The sequence below is a fragment of the Muntiacus reevesi genome, chromosome 2, assembly GCF_963930625.1.
Source record: "Muntiacus reevesi chromosome 2, mMunRee1.1, whole genome shotgun sequence".
Classification (NCBI taxonomy): Eukaryota; Metazoa; Chordata; class Mammalia; order Artiodactyla; family Cervidae; genus Muntiacus; species Muntiacus reevesi.
This window is the reverse complement of record NC_089250.1, coordinates 277,453,442-277,467,285: the sequence shown is the minus strand read 5'-3', so window position 1 is coordinate 277,467,285 and position 13,844 is coordinate 277,453,442. Positions and strand designations below refer to the sequence as shown.

The window sequence follows — 13,844 nt, the reverse complement described above, 5'->3', positions numbered from 1 at the left end:
CTGGAGAATTCCATGGACTGTGTTGTCCACGAGGTCACAAAGTGTTGGACACAACCGAGCAATTTTCTCTCACTTCCCATTTCTCCATAGCAGCTAATATAATATGACCTCTATAAATTTTATCATAGTGTTTTGCTTATATATTCCATTTCTCTCCAAAAGAAAATTGAACATCCTTGCACAGCGGATAGCACCTGACATGACAACCACCAACTCCCCCTGCCCCCCTCAGAAAGTCCCCGAGTACCCAAGGTTCTAAGGAATGCTCTTTTCTCTCTGGAATGTACTCGCTCCTACCCCGTGGCTCCCCACCTCCTCAAACAGCTATTCCCTCAATTACAGTGTATACGTTGTTGCTTTTTAGTCACTAAATCACGTCTGACTTTCTCGACCCCCTGGACCGTAGCACATCTGGCTTCCCTCTTCTTCACCATCTCCCGGAATTTGCTCAGACGCATGTCCACTGAGTCACTGATGCCATCCAACCATCTCACCCTCTGTCGCGCTCTTCTCCTTCTGCCCTCAATCTTTCCCAGCAACAGGGGCTTTTCCAATGCGTTGGCTCTTTGCATCAAGTGGTCCAGAGATTGGAGCTTCAGCTTCAGCATCGCTCCTTCCAATGAATATTCAGGATCGATTTCCTTTAGGATTGATTGGTGTGATCTCCTTACAGTCCAAGGGACTCTCAAGAATCTTCTCCAGCACCACAGTCAGAAGGCATCATTTCTTCAGCACTCAGCCTTCTTTACGTCCAGTTCTCACATCTGTAGTTCTTCCCTGATCACTCAGTTGGTAAAGAATCCTCCTGCAATGCAGGAGACCCCAATTCGATTCCTGGGTAGGGAAGACCCCTGAGAAAGGATAGGCTACCCACTCGAGTGTGCTGGCCTAGAGAATTCCATGGACTGTATAGACCATGTGGTCACAAAGAGTTGGAAACGACTGAGCAACTTTCACTTTGACTTTCTCTTTCCTCCCATCTGTACATGCTTACTGGGAAAGCCATAGCCTTGCCTATACAGACCTTTGTTGGCAAAGTGATGTCTCTTCCCTCTAATATGCTGTCTAGGTTTGTCATAACTTTTCTTCCAAGGATCAGGTGTCTTTTAATTTCATGGCTGCAGTCACTGTCAGCAGTGATTTTAGAACCCAAGAAAAGAAATTATGCCAGTTTCCACTGTTTCACTAATTTAATTTTTTTTTTTTTTTTTTTTTTTTTTGCGATGAAGTGCTGGGACCAGATGCCATGATCTTCATTGTATTGAATGTTGACAATGTAGATGTGGGCTCCAGTTATTCTCATATATCTTTTGAGAAAATAATTGAATATTGGCATTTATGCCCACATTCTGCAGAATCTGAATTCTTCAGGCACCTACAGAAGATGGGTCTACCTGGGTCGTGGGTGTATTTCTGCTCTGTGGCACCACTGCCTGGTATACAGTAGGTGCTCTGAAATAATTTATGAACTGACCGAAGACGAGAAGTAAATTCCATTTCTGGAGGGGACTGGGAAAATAAAGTTCTGAGTCCTAGTTGGAGCCAGACTGTCCAGGGCTGACTCAGGACGAGAACCTGGGTCCCACTGTCTAGAGCAGGTGGTCAGAGCGGGCAGAGAGAAAGAGGTGAAACCTCAGGTCTGGGCCGAGATGCGTCCTGAGCCCTGCCTGGAGATATCCTTGCCAGATCCATGGAGGGGCCGCCCTCTTGCTTCGGATCCCCAGCCATGGGAACCCCAAGGGGTGGCAACATCCCAGGGGCAACATCCTGTTTGTCCTCTAGGGCCCTGTGGTCTCCTCATCTGTACAGGGCGGGGGCAGGGAGGCTGGGTGCTCAGAGCTGCAGACGTGCCTTCCATCCTCTCTGCGCCTCTCTGCCTCGGCCAATTGTGGAGGGCAGGAGGGGACCACAGGAGGGCGTGGGACACCCACCCCTCACCCCCAGTTCACAGGAATGTCAGGGCTCGGGCGGCTGAAGGGGCCAGGGATCCTGATGGGGAGAGAATCAGCCCAAGCTTTTGGTGGCAAATCTCTCACTTCCAGGGCAGAGTCTGGGCCAGAGGACCCGAACCCTGCAGGTGAGTCCTCCCGGGGCTCCCGGGACCCATGTCTCACTTGAGCCCAGGGAACTTGATCGGGGGCAAGGTGGGGGCATTGGGATTCTAGAGTGACACTGGTGAATCCTGGAAGGGCTCCTGAGCTGAGCTCGGGAGTGAGGGGTGGGGAGGTCCTGGGTCTTAGCCTTTGACCTCCTTCCAGGGACCTTCCACAAACCCACCGTCTGGACTGACCCTCTTTTGGGCCGTTTCAAGGTGCCTGTGTGAAAACACCGTATGCAGAGTTGGAATGTGCAAGTGAGTACATAGTCCATCAGGGAGTATGCTGCAGTTGGCCTGCAGTATTTGGAGACGGAAATGGCAATGCATTCCAGTATTCCTGCCTGCAGAACTCCATGGACAGAGAAGCCTGGCAGGCTACAGTTCACAGGGTTGCAATCCAATGCGTCAGACACGTCTGAGGGACTGACACTATTCTCAAGGCTCTGAACTTGATAGGTACAACACTTTCCCATACTTATAGAGACAAAAAGTTGCAGAAAGACAGAACCTTTTGTTCTTAAAGGGACATTATGATCAGACCTGCATGCACAGCTGCGAGAACAAAGGATTTCAGCATTAAAAGTTTTCCACAGTGGAGTGGGCGTAAGTATACCTATGGCTGATCTGTGTTGATGTATGGCAGAAGCCATCACAGTATTGTAATTGTCCTTCAATTAAAAATAAATAAATTATGGGAGAAAAAGCTTGCAAGAGGACTTCCTTGGTGGTCCAGTGGCTGGGAATGTTCCTGCCTATGTGGGGGACACTGACTCGATCTCCGGACCAGGAAGGTTCCACGTGCCTCGGGGCAGCTAAGCTCATGGGCCACAAGCCCATGTATGTAGATCGGGTGCTCAACAACAAGAGAAGCCATGGTGATGAAAGACCCTGCACACAGCAAAGAGCAGCCCCCACTTCCTGCAACTAGAGAAAGCCTGTGCCCAGTGACGGAGACCCAGCTCAGCCATTAATTAATTAAACAAAAGTTTGCAATAACCAGTCACATCTTCTCCCAGTTTAGTGTGTGTGTGTGTGTGTGTGTGTGTGAAAGTGTGAGTTCACAGGTGGGTATTTAATGTATTGTTTTCTCTTCTTGGAATTTTCTTCCCCATGGGCTAGGGTTGTTTTATATTCATTAAATACTGTTTGACACTCCCTCTCCCCCGAAAAAAGCTCATCTAACTCAGGTAAGAATATTCTTTGGGGCATGAGTTCACCATCTTGTTGGTTGGCTGGCTTTCCAAATAAAGTCACTATTCCTTGCCCAAAGACCTCATCACCTTGTCCTATAACAAAAACATGAGGTTGGACTCAGAACACATTCATGAGACATTGGAGGAGGTGTCATTCATTTTAGACAAAATCCGTAGACGTCACTCTCACAATTCATATCTGTGGTTTAAAGGAAGATACATAGATGGCCAACAGGCGTATGAAAAGATGCTCAGCATTGCTCATTAGTAGAGAAAGGCCAACTGACACTGTGATGAGGTACCACCTCATACCGATCAGAATGGCCATCATTAGACAGTTGATGAATAATAGATGCTGGAGAGCATGTGTAGAAGAGGGAAACCCTCCTACACTGTTGGGGGAGTATAAGCTGGTTCAGCCACTGTGGAAAACAATATGGAAGTTCCTCAAAAAGTAAAAACAGAGTTTCCATATGATCCAACAATTCCAATCCCGAGTATATACCTGTAAAAAAAACTATACTTTGAAAAGATTTGTGCACCCCTGTGTTCACAGCAGCACAACGTACAATAGCTAAGACATGGGAGCAGCCTAAATGCCCATCGACAGATGAATGGATAAAGAGGATGTTGAATATGCCTATACACACACACACAATGGAATACTACTCAGACATTGAAAAAATGAAATCATGAGATTTGCAGCAGCATGGATGGACCTGGAGATTAACATAGTAAGTGAAGTAAGACAGAAAGACAAAGACAATTATCATGTGATATCACCCATATGTCGAATCTACAAGGAACGTATCAGTGCAACAGGAACAGACTCACAGACAAAGAGAGCAGGCTTGTGGTTGCCAAGGAGGGAAGGATTGGGAGCTTGGGATTAGCAGATGAAATCTATTTATACATAAAAGGCATAAACAATGAGGTCCTACAGTATGGCACAGTGGATTCTATTCAGTATCTTGCTGTAAATCATAATGGAAAAGAATACACTGGTCAAGCTGAACCAATTTACTGTACAGAAGATTTGAACTAAACTCCAATAATGTTTTTTAATTTTAACACATTTGCAGTTTATATATCTGCAATGAAAGAGTACATGGCAGTAAAAATGCAGAAACTGAAACGACAAAGAATACAGATCAATTTTGAAGCATGATATTAAGTAAATAAAAGGAAATTTAAGAACCCTGACTGTATTCACACTCCATTACACACATAATAATCAAGAGTAGACCAGATTTATTACCTAGGGAGCATAACTAATCTAAGCATCCCCACTCCTAGCAAATTGGTACAGAATCACAGCCCTTACTGAGGTTCTATCATGTCCATGAACAAATGTTGACCTGGGTTTGTGTCTGCCCTTGGAATCCTGAAACAGATGGACAATTTTGTCCTGGTTTGGAACTGATTGTTGAGGACACGTCCCTCACTCAAGCATTCTGGAGCTTGGAAGTCTCTACTTTACACATTTTTATGTACAAAGCAAGGTTGTCCACATTTTCTGGCAAAACAATTCCACCCCCCAAAGAAACCCACAATCATTTTGCACACATTTTTTTGTGTACACGTGTGGTCCTTGGATTGGAAAGGAAGAGAGACAGAGAGAGTGTGTGTGTGCAAAATTTCCACTCATAGTCAGGAAATAATTTCAGATAAAAAGAATAGTCAGGGGAAGACAAATATCACATGATATCGCTTATTGGTGACATCTAAGAAAATGAACTTATTTACAAAACAGATTCACAGAGAATGAACTTCTGGTTACCAGGTGGGATGGTGGGTGCGGGGAGGGATAGATTGGCAGTTTGGCTTTGACATATACACATGGCTATATTTAAAATGGATGACCAAAAAGGACTTACTGGATAGCACAGGGAACTCTGCTTAATATTCCGTAACTAGCTCAGTGGGAAAAGAATTTGAAAAGAATTAGATGCATGTCTGTGTATAACTGAATCACCTTGTTGTACGCCTGAAACTAACAGTTAGTTTCTTAATCACGTATACTCCACCTCAGAATTTTTACAAAATGTTCAAAGAGCCATAATAGACATGTCTCCTTCTCTTATGAGAATGCAGAATCAAAGTCTCTATTAATGAGTCCTTAATTGGCAACCTGCACTGAGCCTGAAATACAAAGTGGGCACCTGTGATTTCTCTTCTGCAAAGAGTTAAGGGTAATGATATTTATCATGAGTTTGGGGAAATTATCCTGCATGACAAATGCTGGATTTATTCAGAAGGGCTATATTTCTTATGAAGATCATCTTTTAAAGAATTTTTATTTTATCAGGGCAACATACCATCTCTTAAGTAAAAGCATGAGGGGATTATTGGAATTTTTGGACATTCTGATTGAGGATACATATTAATTAGAGTTGTTTTCTCTGCACTGAACCCCATGGTTTGTTTTATGGAGAATGAGTAACAACATGTCAAACAGGAAAATGAATTCCAGGTTACATAATTGAAAAAAAAAATTCTTTTAAATTCAAGAGCAGAGAGGCCTTAGAAATCTTTGCTGAAAATAAATCAGTGTGGTGTTTTTTCTTTTTTTTTTCTCCTGTGGTTACCATTACACAGTAAGCAGTTAGTAACACTGCTTTTTTTTTTTTTTTTTTTTGGCTGGGCTTCATGGCTCAGGGGATCTCATCTTAGTTCCCCAACCAGGGATTGAACTTGGGCATTCAGCAGTGAAGTCAGGGAGTAGCCACTGGACCACCAGGGAATTCCCAGACCTTCACAACTGAAGTAGAACTCATCATCAAAAGAAGGAAAGGAATTGAGTCAATCTTTCTTCAAACAAGATATTCATAGAAATTAAGCCTCTGAGTTGGTAAGAATCTGCCTGCAATGCAGGAGACCCGGGTTTGATGCCTGGGTCAGGAAAATCCCCTAGAGAAGGAAATGGCAACCCACTCCAGGTTTCTTGCATGGGCAGTCCCATGGACAGAGGAGCCCGGTGGGATACAGTCCATGGGGTCGCAGGGGTCAGACACCACTCTGCGACTTAACCACCACCACCGACACGGTATACACTCAATCACCGTTACTACTTCCTGAGGCAGCAAGACCTGTTCAAATCCTCCTACGTTCATAGAGTTTAGCGAAACAAAATTGACGCTCAGGTCACGAGGCCTGCTCAGTGACGAGGCTCACCTCAGCCTTCCATCCCTGGCGTGAGAAGAGGCTGCCCATCTTCCCCTGTGACCTGCACCAGGCTGACTGTATGAACAACACCGCCCGCCTTCCGCATCCTGTGACTCGGTCAGCTTTGCTCAGTCCTGCCTCCTGCCTCACAGAAGCAGAGCCATGTGCCCCACACTCCTCAGCCTCCTGAGTCTCGGTGAGTCTGGAAAGACCCGGTAGGAGAGGGTTATGGAAATCGGGGGTCTCCACACCACTGACCAGGTTCCCTGGATGAGGGTGCAAGGAGCGTGGGGTCCACCAGGACAAGGCATCTCTGACGGGCTTTTCCTTCTAGGATTCTGTGTGAGTCTGAGGATCTGGGCAGCTGTGGGTGAGTCCTCCCCATCCCTCACTTCTGTGTTGAGCAGAGCAGGCGGGGCTGAGGCAGATGACACTGGGGGGCAGGGTGGGACCCCTGTCAGTACAGTGAGAGCTGAGAGCCCTGTGGATACCAGGTGCTCCATTTGGCCTGGATACTCACTTCACTCTCCCCAGAATTTAGCCCAGCTCTGGACTCTGAACCTGAAGGGACAGTGTGAAGTCTGGGAGCTGGGAGCTGGGCCCCCTGAGTGCCATTTCTATCATGAGAAGGAGCGAGACCTGCAGCCCACAGACCCCTCTCCAAAAAGACGGCATCTCCAACTGGTCATTCACCACAGGATCTGCAGGACCACCCGCTAGAGCTGACCCCAGGGGAGGGGCTGGGCGTCAGGCAGAGCCACCTGGATATGTCCCCACATTTGATGGAGGCTAGCTAACAAAGGTGCGGGGTTCATGGTTTCCATCCTTCTTTTCAGTCAAGCGGCTTTTTCTCTTCTTAGTTGTGTTACTGTTAGTCACTCAGTCATATCTAACTCTTTCCGACTCCATGAACTGGAGCGCAGCAGGGTCCTCTGTCCAAGAGGTTCTCCAGGCCAGAATACTGGAGGGCGTTGCCATTTCCTTGCCCAGGGGATCTTGCCAGCGGAGAGGTTGTACCCTGCTCTCCTGCATTGCAGGAATATTCTGTACCGGTTGAGCTACAACAATGCAACAGGGAAGTCCTTTCACTTCTTTTCCATGCATCAACTTCTCTGTGATGTTTTCTTTAGCCTCCATCATGCAGCTTGCAGGATCTCAGTTCCCTGATCAGGGATCAACCTGGTCCCTTGGTAGAGAAAGTGCTGAGTCCTAACCACTGAACTGCCAGGGAATCCCCAGTGTTTTGTGTTTTGAGAGAAAGTTTCTCAAACTTTTGGCAACCCAAGGAATGATTCTACTCCTGAGAATAATCATTCCCCAGCATCATATTTTTAGAGTCTCCATTATGTCCATCCTGGGTTGACTGTGTCTCTGTCTGTCCCCAATCCTAGGTATCATTGAGCATCAAGTTGATGCAGTTTAGGGGAGGAGAGTTGGAAGAATTGAAGGGGAAGCACCCATGAGGGCAGGGGGAAGGGGAGACTGTTCCTATTTTCCTCTCAAAGCCTGTGCCTCCATCTCTCCTAGGTGCATATGAGAAGCCCTCTCTGTCAGCCTGGCCAAGCCCCGTGGTTCCCTTAGGAGAGACTGTGACTCTTCAGTGTCAGTCCCGTTCTCCACTTAAGAGATTCAGACTGTTTAAAAGGAATGGGACCAGTTTGCCCGAGCTCCTGGGACATCATATCAACAACTTCACCCTTGGCCCTGTGACCAGAGAACATGCCGGGTCCTACACGTGTTCTGGAGGCTACCGGTCCCCACACAGTGACCCCCTGCAGATTGTGGTCACAGGTAGGAGGGGTCCAGCCAGCTCGGGACGGTCGAGCCTGCAGGCAATCCTACCCTAGGTCCACATGCCAGTGCACCCAAGGCTACTCCGGATTCCCAGCCAGGAGCGAACCAGTGAAAGAGAACCCACTCTGAGAGTTTAAACTCAGGGTGTTGAATAGATGGGTGGGGTGCTCCAGTGCAAAAAGGAGAAGCATCCCTCGGCATTAGTTAGACAGGATGTGGCCTCTGCCTGCCAGCAGGGAGGATGGGAGCGACCCTGATCCAGCACCTGCCACCCAGTAGGGAGCTACAGTCCCCTGTGAAGGAGCTGGAGCCCGAGGGAGGAGTCTCAAAAATGAATCCAGAGGCATGATGTGGGGTCACAAATGAGTTCCATTTTTCCTCCACTGCCTTCCCAATGATGCGAGTCATCACCCACGTTATAAGAGATGTATGTGAAGGGAGACAGGGTATGCATCCTCAGTACCACCCCAGCCCTTCAAATGCAAATTAGGGGTGGGCAGAGGCTGATATCATGGCAACCCACTCCAATATTCTCACCTGGAGAATCTCATGGACAGAGGAGCCTGGCGGGCTACAGTCCATGTGGTCCCACAGAGTTAGACACTACTGAAGTGACAGAGCATGCATGCATGAAGCTGAGAGCAGATTCAACAGCTAAAGAGTTTAGAATAAACACAGAGGAGGCTGGAGGTCTTGAGCAAACAGAAACAGAAAAGCATGAGGCAGAGCCTGAGAACAAGGCTAGAGAGAATGCAACAGAACACACAGGAAGGGTAATTGGCTCTGCTGGTTCACAGGGACATTTCTCACACCTTCAGATGTCAGCGGAAGCGCCGAGGCGGGGTGTCTCACTGAAGCTCACAACCTCTTTGCTCCTAGGTGTGTTCACAAAACCCTCCATTTCAGCCCACCCAGGCCCCCTAGTGCAGGAGGGAAGGAATGTGACCCTTCGCTGTCACTCACCGCTGTTTGACAAGTTTATCCTGCACCAGGGAAACAGCACAGGGCATTTCCAGAGACTTGGAGAGACGTTCACGGGCGGGCATGCCGCAGCTGACTTCTCCATTGGCCCCATGACCTCGGGGAGTGAGGGCACCTACCGATGCTACGGCTCTCTCAGCCGTTCCCCCTTTGAGTGGTCAGCCCCCAGTGACCCCATGGACATCATCATCACAGGTGAGTGTGTCCAGACCAGTCCCTTCTGCTGTCTGTGTCACAGAAGGTATGTTATCCAGTCCAGCATCAGTACCGGGAGAGAATGACAGGTGTGCAGAGACAGACACTCAGGAGAAGGAACAAACCAGAGAGAGAGGAGGTGTGAACATGGAAGGAAAAGAGAACAGAGTACCTGCCATGTGCTAAAGAGAAGACACAGCCGGGGACAGAGTGAAGGAGCAAGAAATTGAAAGAATGAACAATGGAGAAAAATGTACCACAGCAGGGACCCAGGTAGTTCCCAGCTCAGGCAGCCAACGATGGTTGGTTAAGGGGCTGGTTTCCCAGTTTCATGTCAGAGCTCCCTTCCTCTGTCAGGAGCTCTGTGGTACCAGACATCCTTGCAGTTTGGGCCCTGGGTGGTCAGGACAGAGTTCGACACCTTGAAGTTGCTCAGCCTTGTGGTTTAATGCATTCTTCTGCACAAAGAGGAAGGAGTTCTCCCTGCCAACCCTCCCCACTATGGAGTCCCTTCCAGCCCCTGGGGGTGGGCAGGGCAGCGCTGAACTCTCCCTCAAGTTTGAGGTAGTCAAAGATCCAATGAGATTCTGGCAATCTCCCGGCGATAATGTCTTTTTCTGGGTCAGTACCATGTTTTCTGATGGTCCCAGCGGAACCTAGTAGGTTCCATCTTTCAAGAGAACCCCACTTCTCGTTGATTTTAAAGTATATTTTTTCTTATTCATTTTTGTTGAAGTCTAATTGATTTATGATATTGCTAATTCCTCTTGTACATAAGACTGATTTAGTTGTTCATATATACATATTTCTTTTCAGAGAAAGGATAGTAAATGACAGGCCATTATTAAAGTTATGTTTGAATTTTTCTCTGTGATGGGTGTTCCTTGCTGTGGGTCTTTCTCTCCTGGTTGTGGGCGGCCTCTCATTGCAGCGCTCTCTTGTTACACACTTCGGGCTCTAATTCTAAATTTAGGACGAGAGTTACTTTATGCTTTAATATCAAGGTCGCTTCCTTCCAGGTCTGTCAAAGAAACCCTCTCTCTCAGCCCATGTGGGCTCCGTGGTGAGGTCAGGAGAGAACGTGACCTTGCTCTGCAGCTCCGAGCTTGCCTTTGACCAGTTCCATCTGCTCAGGGAGGGGGAGAACCTTGGGCACCCGCTCGCTGGAGGGCGGGGCCCCCGCGGAGCCCTCCAAGCTGAGTTCCCTCTGGGTCCTGGGACACCAGCCCACTGCGGGGTCTACAGATGCTACGGCTCCTTCACTCGCTCTCCCTACGCGTGGTCAGCCCCCAGAGACCCCCTGCTCCGGTCTGTCACAGGTGAGGACCCTCCTCCTGGTCCAGCTTTCTTGTTGCTCTTCTGTCGCTAAGTTGTGTCCAACTCTTTCCGACCTTGGGGCTGCAGCTCCGCAGACTCCACTGTCCTTCACTATCTCCCCTTCATGAATCACAGCCTTGTCGTGATGAAGGTGCTTGTGTAACTCAGTGAAGCTATGAGCCATGTCGTGCAGGGCCGCCCAAGACTGACAGGTCATAGTGAAGAATTCTGACAAAAGCTGGTCCCCTGAAGGAGGCAACAGCAACACACTGCAGTATGCTTGTTTCCAGAGTGCCAAGAAGTGTCCCCTGCTTTACAGTAAACTAAATCACTTTGTGTTGGCCAAGAAGTCTGTTTGGCTTTTTCCATAACATCTTACTCTATCACTGCGACTATCTCAAGGGCCCTGTGCTGGTGTCAGGGGAAACTTAGGGCTTCTGGAGAAATAGAGGCAATGAGAACCAGAGAGAAAGAGAGATGGTCGGTGGCATCTCAACTCTCGTCTACTTCCTGTATGGATGCTTCTCATCAGAATCCTGTCTATCCAGGCAAATAAAGAAAAGGGTCAGGGTAGACCCAGGAGGAGGAGAGGCTGGGCTCATTTGGGAGGATCAGAGATTGCATTGGGTCCTTGCACTTAATGTTTTCCCAGAGGCACCTCTGATATACAGGTGATTTCCCAATTGAGGAACATAGATTCTCAGTCCTGGAGCAGCAATAATGTCTCTTGCTTACAGTTGTCTTTCTTCACCAGGGATAATCTTTCCACCTCCTTTCACCATCTCTTCTCCAGTCTGGTGGGTCTACTCAATACATTCATGGGGAGGAACCAGAAGCTCTCCCTTTCCCCATCAGTGCTCTGAGGGATCACAGAGTCAAGCACAGGCAGGAGGTCAACCTTCCAGAAAGAACAGTCCTCCTTTGGTGGGGTGAGGAAGGTTACCCCTTCTGTCTTTTTTCTCCTAGGTTCCACTACAAGTACTTGCCCTTCACCCATGGATGCACACACCACAGAAGGTAAGCAAGAAGGTCTCCTATCTCAGCAAATTTCTGAGAAGACATAGGGGTCCTCTGTGAGTGCTGGCTCTGCCAGCTCCCAGCACTGTGATGCTGAGCTTCTCAACATCCGTCTCAAGTAAACATTTGAGACTGTGGTCTGCATGAGAACCAGAGGGGGCACAGAGATCCTGGGACCGGGAATTTCTAAATTGAAAATAATTGGTCAGAGTGACCTGATCCCACACCTAAGGGAGATGCTGACCCTCTCTCCACCAGAATCTTAGGGGATGGATGGGGGTGACAAGTGGAGAATTTGAGGGAGCACCTTAAATATGTTATTCCTCTGTTAGTGTTTTATGAACAAAGCATTCCACATTCAGAAATAAAAGAGTCATATCAAAAAAAAAAAAGAGTCATATCTTATTGAGGATTCCGTTCCAGGTATATGTGGATGAGGGTGAAATGTATTGAGGATTAAAGGGGTCTCCATTCATAGGAAAACACCATGCCTTGGCATGAGGGAGCAGAGAAAGCTGCATTGGTGCCCAGTGGACCTTGGTTCAGACCTCTGCTGGTCTTGCACGGTCTCTTTACTTCATCCACTGCTAGCATCTCTCCTGGATGCTTTGGTACCTCCTGGGAAGTGGAGACCATAAGTGATCAGGTTGAGAGATGCAGACAGTTTGATGCAAGGATATAATAACTCCAGTGTGTAGGGGCACAGTGTATGCAATGAAAAACCAGGCCTTCCGTTTGTTTGTTGGCAGAGGCAGGGCTTCCTCAAGAACGCTCCAGTGCGCTGTACGTCATCCTTGGGCTTGCCATAGCCTTGACCTCTACCAGCATCCTCCTCGCTGCTCTTGTCTGTCACTGGTGTTCTACCCCAAATCGTAAGCCTGAAGGTGGTGAGCTCAGCACCATCTGACCCAGGGGGAGGTGGGCTCATAGCAGAGAATGAGGTTTTCACTTCGCGCAGGTTAAAACTGGTTTCCAGTGTTATCTCTGAGGGAACATCTTCCAGAACCCCATGGAATCCTGTTCTTTTTATGAAAATATCTGTTGATTTCTTCTTGGCTGCATCAGGTCTTTGCAGAGGCATGGGGGATCCTCATTGCAGTCTGGGGTGTGGTTCAGGCTCCAGAGCTCGTGCGCTCAGCTGTTGCAGCACGTGGGGCTTAGTTGCTTCAAGACACATAGGATCATAGATCACCCACCAAGGATAGAACCCAGGCTGCCTGCACTGGAAGATGGACACTTAATCTCTGGACACCAAGGACATTCCAAGCCATGTTCTTCTCTTCAACCAAAACCATCTGTTCTTCTCCCCTACATGATCTTGGGAATTTGCTGATATGCAGAAGAGAATGGTCCATAACAGAAGACGCAGGATGGGTCTGTGGGTTTGCACAGGCTCCTGAGATAGTCCGTGAATGGATCGGCTTGTAGATGGAATGTTTTGTTTTTGATTTATTAATTGGAGTAGACAGACTCAGCAACAGGGGGCAAACCCTTGCCTTTTTCTGGCTTTAATGTCCCCATCCAAGTTACAGAGGTCTGGGATAACTGCCTTCACCCCCAAGATCCTTGACTCTCTTTCATTCACAGATCTTGCCATTATGGAAGGAGAGCCCCAAGAAGATCGAGCAGTGAGTGGCGTGGTGAGTCCTCCCAGCCCAAACCCTTGCCATAGCATCGGCCCGTCCAACGCCCAATGTCCCAGCCTTCAAATATCGCGTCTCAGTCCATCATTCTCACCTCCTTCCTCTCAGGACTCTCCAGCAGAAGACGTGATATATGCTCACTTGGACCTTGGGACCCTTTCTGAGAGACTGAATACTCCCACCCCCCTGAGCCCCATGCACCCCTTCCCCGAGCCCAGTATCTATGAGAATTCAATGTAAAGAAAGACCATGCTGAGCCCTGACCTGGCCCCAGGCTGTGAGCCCACAGAGTGCTACATATCGAAAACTTAGATCTCCTTTTGAAGAGCTTCCTCCGTGGACACTCCTCTTTCTCCTCCAAAGCAGCCCAGCAGCTCTGAGGTGAACAGTGGAGTCCAAGATTGCTGGATCATCTTCAAAAATCCCACAACCTTGAAGTAA

The 13,844-nt window shown here is 48.1% G+C and overlaps 1 protein-coding gene across 1 annotated transcript; it reads left to right on the top strand.

Moving 5' to 3' along the window:
- The first annotated feature begins 6,618 nt into the window (after window positions 1-6,618).
- On the top strand, window positions 6,619-13,643 carry LOC136158962 (putative killer cell immunoglobulin-like receptor like protein KIR3DP1). The gene is made up of 9 exons (XM_065920810.1): window positions 6,619-6,652; window positions 6,791-6,826; window positions 7,984-8,247; window positions 9,130-9,426; window positions 10,446-10,745; window positions 11,710-11,760; window positions 12,510-12,632; window positions 13,348-13,400; window positions 13,512-13,643. The coding sequence occupies exons 1-9, from the start codon at window positions 6,619-6,621 to the stop codon at window positions 13,641-13,643; spliced, it is 1,290 nt and encodes a 429-aa protein (XP_065776882.1).
- Window positions 13,644-13,844: the final 201 nt, after the last annotated feature.

What these genes read in the sequence shown, in the direction of transcription:
- LOC136158962 (XM_065920810.1), top strand. Translation starts at nt 6,619, where the DNA reads ATGTGCCCCACACTCCTCAGCCTCCTGAGTCTCG. An exon ending in CCTGCAGATTGTGGTCACAG is followed by an intron (nt 8,248 to 9,129) that starts GTAGGAGGGGTC and finishes CTTTGCTCCTAG; the next exon opens with GTGTGTTCACAAAACCCTCC. An exon ending in GGATGCACACACCACAGAAG is followed by an intron (nt 11,761 to 12,509) that starts GTAAGCAAGAAG and finishes GTTTGTTGGCAG; the next exon opens with AGGCAGGGCTTCCTCAAGAA.